The 16411-nt window shown below is 37.2% G+C and overlaps 1 protein-coding gene across 9 annotated transcripts in view; it reads right to left on the bottom strand.

The window, feature by feature from the left end:
- LOC112103319 (adhesion G protein-coupled receptor L2) overlaps nucleotides 1-16411 on the bottom strand; it is a 185969-nt gene that overhangs the window by 17888 nt on the left and 151670 nt on the right. For all 9 annotated transcript variants that reach the window (XM_029912337.1, XM_029912331.1, XM_029912330.1 and 6 more), the window contains 6 exons: nucleotides 15958-16080; nucleotides 15443-15648; nucleotides 14178-14351; nucleotides 12669-12878; nucleotides 11449-11669; nucleotides 10046-10112 (listed from right to left, as the gene is read on the bottom strand). In XM_029912337.1, the coding sequence (XP_029768197.1) occupies nucleotides 10046-10112; nucleotides 11449-11669; nucleotides 12669-12878; nucleotides 14178-14351; nucleotides 15443-15648; nucleotides 15958-16080 (1001 nt within the window). The remainder of the gene's footprint in view (nucleotides 1-10045; nucleotides 10113-11448; nucleotides 11670-12668; nucleotides 12879-14177; nucleotides 14352-15442; nucleotides 15649-15957; nucleotides 16081-16411) is intronic.

The raw sequence follows: 16411 nt of genomic DNA on the forward strand, positions 1-16411 counted from the left end.
AAAGTAGACTGGCTGAAGAAAAGTTCTTTCTGGCATCCTTATCTGAAGGAATGACCCTTGACTGGTTAGTCATTCTGCTCTGTGACAGCTTAGACAACCAGAGAGTTCTGGTTTGGGTAAGAGAACAAATATTCTGCCTCCTTAGGGGGAACAACATACTTCTTTTCAGTTCTCTTTGGGGTAGGGGCCCATGTGGCTGAGGTGTCCTTAGCTGGCTCCAAAACAGCCTCATTCATAGGAAGTGCCACTTCAGAGGGTGCCACTGACAAGAGAATGTCCATGACCATGTGGGGAGAAGGGAGGATCCTGAACCTCTTCCAGTGAGATCTGGGGGGTTTCAGTATTCCTCCAGAGAAGTTCCTATTACCGCTTGTAATCATCTTGAGGAGGGGGAGACTGGTATCATCACTTGTCCACAGATGAAAAAGAAGCCCTTGGCAGATTCAGAGGTACCGTCTGCTCGTGTTCTTTTGCCTGCCCTAGAGAGGGCTCAGGCTCTTGCACTGGAGGTGATTTCTGATGAAATCTGTGCCCTCGGTGTTCAAAGTCTGGGACTCGATAGTAAGGGTCTCAAGTGCTCCAGTATGGCCAGTAGGTGGGTTCACAGGGATGGGGGCAGGTCCCATGGGGACTGCCATTAATCCCTGGCTGTTCTATAGGAGTCCTGGGATGAGGCTTTGGTAGCTCTATTCAGGTTGACTTCGTGTGTGAAGACCATTGGTGGAACTGGCACTACCAACTTCTATACTTCCACACAGTAAGAGTTTCCAGTCCTGGGCACATGGAGTGCACGCACTCCCACAGTGAATACCCATAGGGACCAGCACTCGATGAAAACTGGCAGGATTTCACCCTATGATTCTTTGAACATGAGAAGTCTAATTGCCAGTTAGGCATCTAAAATGTGGAAAAATAAAAGCCTATATTTATAGAGTAAGGATCTCGTCCTGCAATGATAGCCAAGCAGTCAAGTCCCTACCCCTGAGCCCACACAATGTTCTAATAGGGCAACAGGGCTTCACGCAGGCTTTGCCTGTATGGATATCATTTCAGAATTGGAGGCTAATGTTACCAAATATCTTCTCAATATTTATTAAAATTTAGAAAATAGAACTGCAAAGTAGTCCAGTATTTTACTAAAGATGATATAGTTGTATCATGGTAGATGAAAAAGAACCTTCAAAATAAAAAGCATTAAAGTACTGTACTTCAAGACAAAGTAACTATGACAACAGACCATATGATACTTGTTCTTCACATCTCTGTGAAAAATGATATAATTTGAAACATCAGCAACAAAAGAACACTAGTTCACCATCTGAAAAAGGATTAAAAAACATTGGCTCTGTATATGCGCTCTGTAACTATCAGAAAATTATTCTATCTGTGCAAAAACTGTAAGTGGCATAGAGCTAACCTTGGGGAAAGACACATCCCCTTTTATCTCACTCACCTCCTATCATGAAAAAAGGGGTTCAGTTCTTTTAAATAATTTGCTGTTCTGGGTGTATTCATTTTATTACATAATACACCAAGCAGAAAGGACAGGGGAACATGATGGAAAATAATTACTTTTAGAATAAATGGCTTTAACTCCCTTCCTATTGAGGGAGGTGTGGGTGCATGCACGAGAGAGAATGAACCAGATATTTTGCTTCTTTTCCACTAATCTGTATCAGCTGTTATCCAGATGACTCAATGCATTTGAAGCTGTTGTTTTAAAAAGAGTCATTCATCCTAAATACTGAATTTCTTAATATCAATAGAAAATTTAAAAATAAATCACATTCCAATGCATAAAATCCACAGAGGCCTATCAAATTACAGGGTGAGTTTTGTGTTTGCACTTCTGAAAAAAATGGGCCTCTCTCTAGCCTATGACAATTCAACCAATGGACATGATGCTTTTTGCTTTCACAACTGCAGCATTATATTACACCGAATTTTCCACCTGTCTCAAGAAAATCAAACATTGACCCAAGTTCATCTATTTATTCTTTAATTGTTATAAATCAATCTAACCTTCAACTGATCTATATCTATTCTCCTCTTCCTCCATAGAAAATATGGGACACCCAAATTCTTGAATTAGTGGTTTCATCTTTTAGAGTTTGACATTCTCCAGTAAATACCAGTAAGTTATCAGTTAATACATATCTGGTGTCAAATAGATTAAAAAAAAAATTATCCTTTAATGAGATCCAAATCCAGTTGGTGGATGTGGTGCTGCAAGCCAAACTAAGGAGAGGCCTTCATCTTGGGTGGACTTCAAAGAAATCAAATGCACAGGCAATATGTGATGATAGGTTCAAAGAGTCTTGCTGAACAACAGTACAGGCCCTCAGGATCTAGCACAGCTTCACATTAAGTGAAAGTTCATTTGATGTCACCAAAATTTTGCATCTTCTTGTGATTAGCGGAGCTGCTGAATTCACAAGGCTTCCACCATTTTAGGCAAAGTCTTATGGGATTTTGGATTCCTAAAATCAGAATCCAAACCCTAATACTGATTTGGCCTCAAATATCAATTCTAACCCAAAGTCTACATCTAAATACCGCCTCCTTAGCTCATCTCTAGCTGTATTGCCTATACATACATAGGATGATTTTCAAAAACAGGCAGCATTGGGCTAACTCTGGGAGCTGGGGTAGGTCAGCACCTCTGAAAATCAGGCCAGTTCTTTTTAAGTGTCTAAATATGAATTTAGGAGTCTAACTAGCCAACAAGCTTTGAAAATTCTGCTTTACATGAATAATGAGAAAGTCCACAGATAAATTTGAGAGAATTATAATGTAAAATCACTACATAGCACAGATAGGTGTTAGGAAGAAACGTTGCAAGGTTAATTCCAGTCCCCTGCACTCGTGGCAGGATTAATTATCTAGACCATTCCTGACAGGTGTTTGTCTAACCTGCTCTTAAAAATCTTCAATAATGGAGATTCCACAACCTCCCTAGGCAATTTATTCCAGTGCTTAACCACCCTGACAGTTAGGAAGCTTTTCCTAATGTCCAACCTAAAGCTCCTTGCTGCAATTTAAGCCCATTGCTTCTTGTCCTCTCCTCAGAGGTTAAGAAAAGTATTTTTTCGTCCTCCTCCTTGTAACTACTTTTTACATGCTTGAAAACTGTTATCATGTCCCCTCTCAGTCTTCTCTTCTCCAGACTAAACAAACCCAATTTTTTCCATCTTCCCTCATAGATCAGGTTTTTTAGACCTTTAATCATTTTTGTTCTTCTTCTCTGGACTCTCTCCAATTTGTCCAAATCTTTCCTGAAATGTGGTCCCCAGAACTGGACACAATACTCCAATTGAGGCCTAATCAGAGCAGACTAGAGCAGAAGAATTACTTCCTGCGTCTTGCTTACAATACTCCTGCTAATGCATCCCAGAATGTTAGTTTTTTTTGCAACAGCGTTACATAGTTGACTCATATTTAGTTTGTGGTCCACTATGACCCCCAGATCCCTTTCTGCAGTACTCTTTCCTAGGCAGTCATTTCCCATTTTGTATATGTGCACTAATTGTTCCTTCCTAAGTGGAGTACTTTGCATTTGTTCTTATTGAATTTCATCCTATTTACTTCAGACCATTTCTCCAGTTTGTCCAGATCATTTTGAATTTTAATCCTATCCTCCAGAGCACTTGCAACCCCTCCCAGCTTGGTATTGTCCGCAAACTTTATAAGTGTACTCTGTATGCCATTATCTAAATCACTGATGAAGATATTGAACAGAACCGGACCCAGAACTGATCCCTGCAGGATCCCACTCGTTATGCACTTCCAGCATGACTGTGAACCACTGATAACTACTCTCTGGGAACGGTTTTCCAACCAGTTATGCACCCACCTTATAGTAGCTCCCTCTAGGTTGCATTTCCCTAGTTTATTTATGAGAAGGTCATGCGGGACAGTATTTAAAGCTTTACTAAAATCAAGATGTACCACGTCTACCACTTCCCCCCATCCACAAGGCTTGTTACCCTGTCAAAGAAAGCTATCAGGTTGGTTTGACACGATTTTGATAAATCCGTGCTGACTATTACTTATCACCTTATTATCTTCTAGATGTTTGCAAACTGATTGCTTAATTATTTGCTCCATTATCTTTCCAGGTACAGAAATTAAGCTGACTGGTCTGTAATTCTCTGTGTTGTCCTTATTTCCCTTTTTATAGATGGGCACTGTATCTGCCCTTTTCCAGTCTTCTGGAATCTCTCCCATCTTCCATGACTTCTCAAAGATAATTGCTAATGGCTTAGATATCTCCTCAGTCAGCTTCTTGAGTATTCTAGGATGCATTTCATCAGGTCCTGGTGACTTGAAGACATCTAATTTGTCCACGTAATTTTAAATTTGTTCTTTCCCTATTTTAGCCTCTTCTGATCCTACCTCATTTTCACTGGCATTCACTACGTTAGACGTCCAATCACCACCAATCTACTTGGTGAAAACTGAAACAAAGACGTCATTAAGCACCTCTGCCATTTCCACATTTTCTGTTATTATTCCCTCCCCCCTTTATTGAGTAATGGGCCTACCCTATCCTTGGTCTTCCTCTTGTTTCTAATGTATTTGTAGAATGTTTTCTTGTTACCCTTTATGTCTCTAGCTAAACTGATCTTGTTTTGTGCCTTGGCCTTTCTAATTTTGTCCCTACATACTTGTGTTATTTGCTTATATTCATCTTTTGTAATTTGATCTAGTTTCCACTTTTTGTAGGACTCTTTTTTGATTTTTAGATCATTGAAGATCTCCTGGTTAAGCCAGCGTGGTCTCTTGCCATACTTCCTATCTTTCCTACGCAGTGGGATAGTTTGCTCTTGTGCCCTTAATAATGTCTCTTTGAAAAACTGCCAACTGTCTTCTATTGTTTTTCCCCTTAGACTTGCTTCCCATGGGATCTAACCTACCAACTCCCTGAGTTTGCTAGTCTGCCTTCTTGAAATCCATTGTCTTTATTTTGCTGTTCTCCCTCCTACCATTCCTTAGAATCATGAATTCTATCATTTCATGATCACTTTCACCCAAGCTGCCTTCCATTTTCAAATGCTCAACCAGTTCCTCCCTATTTGTCAAAATCAAATCTAGAACAGCCTCTCCCCTGGTAGCTATCTCCACCTTCTGAAATAAAAAATTGTCTCCAATACATTCCAAGAACTTATTGGATAATCTGTGCCCTGCTGTGTTATTTTCCCAACAGATGTCTGGGTAGTTGAAGTTCCCCATCACCACCAAGTCCTGTGCTTTGGATGATTTTGTTAGCTGTTTTAAAAAAATCCTCATCCACCTCTTTTTCCTGGTTAGGTGGTCTGTAGTAGACCCCTACCATGACATCACCCTTGTTTTTTACCCCTTTTATCCTTACCCAGAGACTTTCAACAAGTCTGTCTCATATTTCCATCTCAATCTCAGTCTAAGTGTATACATTTTTAATATATTAGGCAACACCTCCTCCCTCTTTTCCCTGCCAGTCCTTCCTGAGCAAGCTGTACCCTTCTTTACCAATATTCCAGTCACGTGTATTATCTCACCAGGTCTCTGTGATGCCAACCATGTCATAGTTGTGTTTATTTACTAGCATTTCGAGTTCTTCCAGCTTATTCCCCATACTTCTTGCATTCATATACAGACATCTAAGATACTGATTTGACTTGATATACAAGAGCGAGGAAGAAAATTATCACAAACATTTAAAAAAAAAATCTCTATCTATAAAAATGTCACCATTCTAAAATCTAATATTTGAGGACTTTACAGAGCAAGTTCAATAACCTATGGAAAGCTGGGTATTCTCTCTTTACCAGTACAAAGAAGTCTTGTTTCTAACCCTGCAAAATCAGAAGACACTGGACCTTAAAATGATGCCGGACTGAATACTGTCTGTCCTGCACATCAGACCAGTGTAATTTTGAGGGAAATATTTTTGTCTCAAGTTGATTTAAAAAAAAATTGTTATAAGCTGCAGAGAGGTCTGAAAGACTAGAAGGAGTCCTAAAAAAGATAGATAAGTGGCAGAATGAAAGTCAGGAACATGACAAATACAATTTATCACATGTCTTTCACTGCCACATTTATCATGTGTGTACATATAAAAACACACATTTACAATATATATTTATATACATATAATGTGGATTTATATGTGTATATGTGTGTGTGTGTGTGTGTGTGTGTATATATATATATATATATATATACACACACACACACACACACACACATATATATCGCTATACACATAGAGACATATTAGTGAAATAACATATTTCAGTATGAGTAAAACAACCACACATTTTTCCTGTATTGATTAAATAGAACATCTGCGGAATCTTTGTTTAAATAACCTTTACCAGGCGAATTTATTAGTTCCATCTGTGAGGATCATACCCCAGTAGTCCTGGCTGAGCAAGAGTCTAACCAACTTCATCCATCTTAATGGTATGAATGAACATGGAGCTAAATAGAAGTCAAAATATTCGGGCTTTTCTGACCACAGATTATGGGAGCACACTGTTTGTTTTATAGCCATCAACCTGCTCAATTGAATCCCGCCTGCCTGAGCTTAGCAGCTTAAAATTCATTCCACACAGCCTGCAGTGCTGACATGGATATGATAAGACAGAAGAACAGAAACACCACTCTGAAGTAACCTAGCTGAACTGCACATGTTCTGACCCTTTTTGTCCTCCCTGGAGCTTTTGTTACCTGGCAAATGCAGCTCTAAAACTGTTTGTGTACCTCCAGATCTTTGCTCTTAGCCATGCAGAAGCCTATTTCTCTCAGGGACTGGCAGCCAAAGAGGTGTTCTCTGAAGAAGGCTTCTAAATGAGTGTGCAAGCTGAACTCTTACTGAACTGAATTAATTATTAAAGATGCAGATGGAACTGTCCAAATGATGAGAACAGCTCCTGATGTGTCATGATCCAAGCTTTCATTAAACCATTTCAGGCATACTAATGGTTTCCCATCGCTCATTACTTACATGCTCTTTTCTCATAGATATAATGACCCTGGTGCCCATAGGCATGACAGTCTATGGAAATACTGAAGTTGAAAGTTTTATGTCTTCCTCAGAAGGCAGTTTTCCCTCACAGACCCCCACGATGTCGTGTATAGATTTTAATGCAATTGGAAGGATGGATTTAACCACAGAGAAAACCTTGTAAATTAAAGCAGCAAACAATATTGTCTAAGAATATGCATATTATTTCATTAATAAACATCATAAGAGAGAATTTAAACCAGTAACAGATGTTGAAAAGATTACTAATATTAAACTCTTTCATACCATTGATAATGAATACCCTATTCTACAAACATGGCTCTTCTCTGGTTACGTTGCACATGAGATTATTTTTCAGCCATTACTCATCTGCCTCTCTCTCTCTCAGTTGGACGATTAGAGGGCAAAGCAATTGCAGGAGAAGAATTACTCCCAGGAACTATGTTGTGATTGCTACCTGCTGTTTCATATTTGTGAAGTTGGGAATACTGCTCCCAAAGGCCTTTAGCCACTCAGTCTAAATGATTTGCTGGAGGATAATAATATCATGACCGATAAATAACAGTGGACTCTGACTGTACATGGTCAATATAATTTAAATGTCCTTCACCTCTGTTCTCACTCTGACCTGATTATGAGGAAATATAAATGCCCTCAGCAAAGTCCCGTTCTAGTCCCCTCAAGTGAAATATTATATAAAACAGAGAGAAGTGCTCTAGAAAGTGCTTACAGTAATAAGTTAAACAAAAACAAACAAAAAACACTTATAACCAGACCCTAAAGCACTGACTAGCTGAACTGTATGACATCAGACTTAGAACAGTTTTCTTTAAATGATCGCAGCAATCATGTATACAACTTCTCCTATTGGAAGAGTATGACCTACTGTATTAAAAATTCCGTTTAAATATAGTTGAAGGCTTAGTACTGAATCAAATTCCAAAGTGGGAGGGATTTCCTTTTCTTTAAACTTGCTTAAATAGACTAAACTTTGTACTACATTCCTAGTTGCTTGACCACATTCCTCATACCTCCAGGAGACTATTATCTTTCTCTCTCCATACATACATACACTATGACATTTGAAAAAATAAAAGGAAATTTTACATAACAGATCCTTACAGCATTGTGACTGTATCTTTAAAATGAAGCATCTATTTGCACATTGTGCACCTGTCCTTTCTTAAGTGTCCACGCTCAATGGGTTGAAAAAACTCCGTTGTTTAACCAAGGTGGCCTTCTAATAAACAAAGAGTACATCTGGAGATACTTCAGCATGATATCTTAAGACAGGATAAATCACCTATCAATAGGCTTGGCAGAATTAAATTTTTTAAAAATATAATTTTGACACCAATATCGATGTTTATTTTAAGCAGTTTTTTCTAATTTTACCTATTTAAATGTTTACAGGTGTGGTAAATTATGGAGTGGGTCAGACAATAATTATTTAATGACAGTAGGCATTGAAATTCAAGAAGTTAAAGCTTTATAAAAGTTAAAACACAGATTGTCAACATTATGTGTCAAAATATACAAAGTGAATATCCATAAATCAAACTCAGTTCTCAAGGAGATTTTTATTACTTTGACTAGCTATAAATTTTGATTATCATCAATGGAAATATTTTTGGGGTTGGTCTGTGTGTACAGTGAAATTGACTTTTACCAACATTTGATAAAAATCAAATCCTTCCAAGCCTACCTATCTTGGATGGTCTTGCACATCTTTTCACTATAATTCGTAGATTCAAAATGCACCAATTTTCTTTCACATTCTGGGGCAGTGTAAATTATAAAATACAAAAAAATGTGCTTAAATAATTCACTGTATAAATCAATAAAAGGCAGGAATTTAAAAATTAAGGCTGACAAACTATCCTTGAGGCTGAAAAAAATATGACAAGACTACAAAGCTCGAATTAGTGAAGGGAGTGTCAGAAATTTTAATTTCTTGGCTTTTGTCAGTTTTTGTCACAACCATGGCATTATATAAATGCACAGGATATGGTATTTTATTACCGTAGGTTTCTAAAAACACTAATAAAACCCACTTCACTGTTCCAAAATTTCAAAGTTATGAACTCTCTCTTATGTACCTACAGAAAATCAGTGCACACTCAAGCACAGCTGGACCTTTCAGAGCTCTGACACCACAACCATAAAATTGAGTTGTAAATTCATTTTGAACATCCTTTTCTTCCAAATTCTTACACCTCTTTTTCCACTAGTTTGCATCAACTGCAGCAGATCTTCCCCTGGCTGAATATATAACCATGTTCTATTTATTGTAAAGACTGGAATGGTTCTAGGAATGGATAATAAATGAGTTAACCACTCCATTTTTTATTTAAAAAAAAAATATATAAAAAAAATATATATAATTAAAATATTTCCACCCACTGGAATGACTCGCATGGATTTTCTATTGGGCTCACAATACACTGATTATTTTTTATATAAAAAACACGTGAGTGTTTTATACATAGTACACATAACATAAATATGCATATGGGGAAAAACACTTACAAATATATACACACATATAGCATATGTATGCAGAATTATTAGATTGAATTATTTACCCAGAGGATTGGAACTTCTGTTTGAGTCATTCCAGTCTGTTGGATAAATACTTAGTTACAATTTTTGAACATGTACAAAACCAACTCAATAGATGGTAGTAATAATAATGGCCTTTTGTAATCTGTATTTAGTACTATATTGATCTGTCATATGACTGCCATATCAATATGACCTTCAGTATTAAAATAATAAGGACAAAAAGAAGAAGTGAAGAAGCACCAAATGAGTTCTGAACATTAATAATTTGGTCAGAACTATATTTTAAACATTCTTTACAGTCCCTTGTTCCCATTATAAATTTGCCTTAATTATTTTCATACAAAACTCAGAGTAGGATTTGTAATGACTGATGTTACTCAACCTTCACGACGCTGTTGCTCTTGTAAAATGAGCAAAAGGGGGAAGGAAAGGGGAGGTGGGGGGTAGGGGGGAGAAGGAAAGCACTCTTACCAGAATAATGAAGGTAACAGGCCCAATGAAACTCCAGATAAAATAGTTATCTACGTGGAGCCAGCAACTGTGATGAAAAAGGCAATGAAAGTTAAATGATTACATTGGTTCCTGAGTTGTAAAAATGGAAAGTGCAAAACCCATCTTAAATAATCCTTGAACAGGTGTTTCAATGTGAATACACAATGAGCCAACAACAGTGAACAGTACCATCTTAATCATGGCCATTCCTCCCCCCCCCCGCCCTTAGCTAGGGCTGTTTTCCTGGGTTTTCTTTAACAAGATTGTTGATCATCTGCTCTGGTTTTCTCCTTACATACCAAAACTAATTTAAATCAAACAAACAAAAAAAAAAAAAAAACCACCTCTCTCTTGCTCTCTTTTTAGGTTCAGTCAAAGTTTTTGCTATGGACTGATGAAACCCGACATCAGTAAATGCTTTAGTTTCATAGGGTTTCTATGTAATCTTCAAAATTTGCCTTTAACTTTATATCATAAGCAAAGTGCTGATCCCTGAAGAATGCAAGCTAAAAAACGTTCAGATGTCATGTTTTGCTACAAAACAGTATGATATAAATAAAATACCCCATCTGGGAGTTGAATAGTAAGAAAAAACACATATGATATTAAAGTAAATGATGCATAAACTTATCGGGTGACTTCACTTAGTGGTTCATTTTTCATATAGCCCAGCACCCTGCTGAATCTCTTTTATTTGTCTTTCATCAGTAGCAAAATCAAGCAGCTTTCTAGAAGTCAACAATATCTTCCCATACTGTAACTAATTTCATCAAAGGACAAAGTAAAACACCATTGGAAGGCAAATTCATGCCTCCAGCAACTCAAATCCTCAGAAACATTCTATGTCTACCGTCTGTCACTTTCTATAAATATCTGTATTTTTATAAATAAAAGGCAATGGGTAATTTTAATCCTGCTTTACCCTTCTGATAAAATATTATCAAAGTGAAATATATAGGTTGGAATATTGTACTGTCATAATTCAAAATGAGAGTTAGCCAGAGGGCCAGCTGAACAAAGAGATCTAATGAAGCATTAGCTTAAAACTGGGTGGTTAAGCCTGTCAGACACTTTAAGTTCGGAAGAATTTTTACTTAATATCCATTTGAGGCCAAAAAGTTATTTACTTTTTCAATTTGTTTTAGGTCAATCTTTTGTGTTAAAAGAAAGACTATAATTTAGAATCTGCCTCTCCAGAGTACAAATCCTCTGAACCTAGACAATTACAAAAGACTTGATTGTAATTTGTGCATGGCATTGCCATTCTCTTACCAATAAAGCTTTCAAATGCTATTTTAGTCTGTCAGGGACCCTCTGACAGCTAACAGGCTTTAAAAAAATTATTCACTTGAAAAACACTCAGGTCACTTGCAATTACTTACGCTTTCTCTGTTCCATAGCTCTTATAGTCAATAGCTGCTGAGACACCAACTACTGTGGCAGGGAAGAGGTAGCCAGCAACATAGTAGTACTTCTTCCTAGAATATTCACTTTCAAATACTTCTACTAACATGAGATAGAGCTGCACTCCTTCTAGGCACATCCAGGCAAATGCTGCCAGGAAGAAAAAGTGTAAGAGGCCTGCAAATATCGGACATGCAATCTGCAAAGAAAGAGAAACATGAAAATACAAACTGCTAAAACCTTCCTAGCTAATTCGATACACTGCAAATGAAACAGCATTCAATTTTGTTATGAAGGTAGTAACTGAATATTTCTACCAAAGACCCTTCACAAGTCCAGAGTAGTTTTCACTAGCCAAAAACATACGCTAGATATTCAGAAATGTTCGTAATGTATCATGTCCACAGTAGCTGCAGAAAGTATACTCAATTGCACTACGTACGTTAAGTATGGAAATAACTTATTAATATTCCTTACTGTAGTGGAAGCATTAAAAACAATTCCTTAATTTTGGGACTGGGATGTTAACACTACTGCAAGACTTACATTGTAGATGATTTGGTACATGAAGATAAATAAAGAACAGTTGGTTATACATGTATTATTTATATCTTCTGTTTAAAATTCTTATGCAGCCATCCGAATTTTCTATCTGCTTTAATATAAAATAACTTTGCTTTTACTATTTTAGGAAGTTCTGCTGTTGTATCAGTAGCCAATTTAGATTCACTCCTGTCTAGCTGAATGCTGGGTGAAATACTACCAAATTATTAAATTCTAATCCACTCTCTCAGCTCTGAATGATGGGATGAATTTCACCAAAGCTTCAAAAAGTTGCATCAGACACTCAGAGGTCTTCAGTGTAAAAAGTTCACGTTTCTGGTACATCAACATTTAATTTCAGCACCACTTTGACAAGTACCCTTTAAATCACCTATCTTTATTAACATATGCTTCTTAATGGAAAAACACTATTTCCCTTTAAGAGGGAAATAGAAGCTATAATGGTATTTTTGATGCCTGCAAATATTATTTGTGAACATGTCCATCTTAATCTTTTGTAACGCCTTTTATCCCAGCCTTGCTGTGTCCGTTACATACAGAAACTTGAAAGCTTGGCAGTGGTGTCATATTTAAATTCACATCCATTTCAAACAGTCATTTTCAGAGAACAAGATCAATATGCACACAGACTTACTTTGTATTCTGTTTTATCGATGCCTATTAGGAAAATGAACTCTGCAATGAATAGGTTGATACAAAGATTCTTGTGAATAGTATTACGATCACTTTGTAGGCCACGGAAGAAACAGAATGTGAAGATGCAGATGGCCAGGCATACAAGGGAGATGACAATTCCCACCCAGGTGATGACAGTAAGGAGTAGCTCATGCACTCCATCTTTGTACTGAAAATAATCAAGAATGGAGAAAATTAATATGGCCACTTATCAGTACAAACAGAAGATCATTTAAACAGGTAGCAGCTAGAAAATTCCTGATGAATTTTATAGATGACAGAAGAAACGTGCTAAGTATTTTATCAATCTGATGTCAGATTTATCTGCTGTTCAAGATTAGTGTGGATGCAAGAAAGGCAGCTCTGAGTGCACAGAGATAGAAATTTGAAATAGACGAGATAATATTTTTACTTTTTTCATGGTGATCTGTAAGCTTGAAGAAAATTCTGTGGAAGAGACTTGTACCGTGAATGTATTACTGTACACATGTGCAGATACAAAAGAAAATTCTTATAATAGTCTATAAGAGAAAACCTTAGTTCTTTCCAACAAACCTACAACTCTATGTCCAAGAAGCCTGAGTGGAAGAAATATGTGAACATTCATCATGAAGAAATCAATTAGAACAAAAAAAAAAGCAGAGTAACTCATCTGACCCTTCAACTTACAACACAAACTCAAACCTCATGTTCAGGTAAAGACTGGTTCAGAAGATTGTCCTCACTTTCATTGGCCACAGGGTCAATCCTGTCATTCTCCTTCGTTTTATTTTTTATATTGGTTGTATGGCTCAGCAACTCTCTGGCAGCTTCTTTGCTGGGCTATGCTGCTGCTACGTTTATATTTGCAGGCACTCTTGGGCTTCCCTATTTAGCCGCTCTCCAAAGTGCACAATGTCCAGGCAAAGTCCCAGAGCCATTCAAATGTCACATGCTCTGGGACTTTAGAGATCTCATAGGCAGCATGGTATGCAGCTAGATGGCAAAGCTCTGTAGTGCAGGGAAGTTTGAAGAACCCAGTAAAGAGGCTGCTGGACCTCATCATTAGTATAGCAGCTTGTGTTTAAGGGAGGGCATAGAATACACAAACTTCCCCACAATTCATATCCAGCTGTATCTGGGAGTTTGTTAAAGGCAGGGGGCTAGAAGTTGAAAGGAGGGACCTGAAACCTGTCCAGTTGTGGGAAAGCACATCTGGTCAGAAAATTTCAACAAAAATAAGATTGTGACAAAAATCAGAAACAATTAAAAAAAAAAAATGTTCCCCTCACCTTGTGATCAGCTCTATGGAAGAGGGAGAAAGGTCATATGGAGAGGAAGCTTCTCTTGGAAGTGATGCATGAAAGTTGGAAATGCTCAGAGATATGTTTAGGATTTGGATAAGCATCTGAACTTTTGCTTTCTTCTGCATATTAAAGCCAAACCTTCAAAGGTTTGCTCTATACTGACTAGAAGCATCATTACTTACCACAATTTCCCTATGGGCCATAAGGATTGCAAAGTTGGTTAGGTGGCTGCAAGCACAAGATGTATGAGTTTTATTTGTGTCAATCAGCTTGCACCCCTGAGTGGACCAGTATCCCATCATAGTCCTCTCTGAGTAGTTCCAGAAGGAGCAATTTGCATTGAAATAATTGTCAGGCTGGGGAATAAAAGGATAAAATAAAATTAGGATTTTACACTCTAAAATGGTAATAACAGTTGTTCAATATATGTAAAAGGTAATTTAGATTAAACTTTGCATGTTTCGGACTATAAAGTTTTTCATCAGCAAAGTTGTGGACTATGTTGTACAAGGCAGACATCTAGTTTAAAAGGGACTTTATAGTCCGAAACACTCTAATGTGTAATCTCAATTACTGTAGACCCAATTTTAAACAATTACAATTTCCATCTTACTATTTTATGCACTAATGGTGCATTGTAGTCTTTTTTTTCTTTCTGCAAAATTAAAACTGAATTTATTCTGTAGGATTTCACCTGTAACTGACCATTTAAAAATACTGTCCCTTTTCTATTCTCATTTTTGAGCAAACCAAAGTTGCACATAAGAGGCACTGGGAAAGGGTTAGCTCCTCAAGGCCTACTTCAAGGAGAACCTGCTGAAGTAGATAAAAAAGAGGAAAACCCACACATATTTTTCTGAGCCAGTCCTGATAGTTTACTATACCCACTCTCTTGGCATGGGAACAGGAAGAACCCAACTCAAACAGCACAGTGAAAGAGTGTAGTGAAAAGAAACATATGGATTTAGCAGTCACGAGGAAGATAGGCAGCAAACTTTGAGGCATCGGAGACTGTAGAAGCTACACTCTGTTCTCTGTTGCATAAATCTACTTGAACAATTTGTAAAGGTTTCTCAAAGCTGGCCCGGAATTAAAGTAAGTACTCCAAGTGTCATTTAATTTTGCTACATTAAACAGGCAGAGTCATAGCAGTTGATATTTTTCTATCCTGATTCTAAGGTAAGAGTTAATTTTCACTTAGAAACAAATTAGAGTCATTTAGATTTTCATGTTGATTACTGAATTAGCTTTCATTAAGAATACACTTAAGTTCTAATAATCACTGAACCAGGCTCATTTAATTTTATGTTCATAGACTTAAATAAACTTGTGTCTCTGACCTAGTCCAACATTTAAAATTCAAATGGAAGGAAGGTGGTTTTTTCTGCTTTGCTCTTCTCTCTTGCTGATTTTATGTCCTTCCCATTAATTCATTAGCATAACTCACATCAATGTGTTCCAGGGTAAAAAGCACAGGATCAGTCAGGTACACGCGGCTGGACTCCTTGTTGATGGAGGCTGCAATGACGTGGGAGTTCACTGCAATGGTACTGTTCCGACCAGCGAAGTCACTACCCAGCTTTATGGTTGCGTTTTCGGTACTGAGGAACCGTCCCAAACTTTTGTAAATGATGAAAACCAATTTTGCTAATCCTATTAAAGGAAAACTCCCATTATAATGTCATGGAATTGTAGGTGAAGAGTACAATGTGTGCTGAATAATCTATTGTCTAAATGCAAAATAAAACATCAGCAAAGATGAATGCATTATGCAGGATTTGGATTCCAACCAAAGAGACTTACACACACTCCATACAAGAAAGAGCCACTGAACAGCTATTTTTACTTCCGCAAGTCAATGTATTAACATATTCAGAAATGCAAGATTTAAATTACTATTGCTTTAAATGTGTATTTTACACAGATTAAAGGGAGTCAGATTGTTTATGTGCCCAAACTTACCATTCCTGCTGTTCTGTTTCACAGTGTTTGCAGAGAGTTGGATCAAATTCCCTCCTTCACTGCCCTGAGGAAATTTCAAGTCCTGCACCTGGCCTTCTGTACTGAGCACTGCAACTTCCAGAACTAGTCGGACCAAACACAAACCAACAGGGGAGGGGAGAAAAAAAAAGTAGAAAACATATTTTGTGGTCAAATTACAATGTGCCAGGTGATAACTCTGAAAACTCCTTATTCTGCTGTCCTTGTTTGCCTCTTCAAGACAGATGCATGCTGGCATATTTCAACTATGTGGACTTAGTTTCTTTAATGTTTAATCAAACTTAGTTCATACTACCAAAGTAACAGCACTTCAGTGGTGAAAACATGATAACAAACCTTGTTTTATTGTGTGCTTACAAGATATCACTTTAAAAATGTTGTAAAATCTTAGGTTGAAGAAATGCTTAATTTTTGA

The sequence above is a fragment of the Terrapene carolina genome, unplaced genomic scaffold (genome assembly GCF_002925995.2).
Source record: "Terrapene carolina triunguis isolate 2854851 unplaced genomic scaffold, T_m_triunguis-2.0 Scaffold210, whole genome shotgun sequence".
In the NCBI taxonomy this organism is placed as follows: Eukaryota; Metazoa; Chordata; order Testudines; family Emydidae; genus Terrapene; species Terrapene triunguis.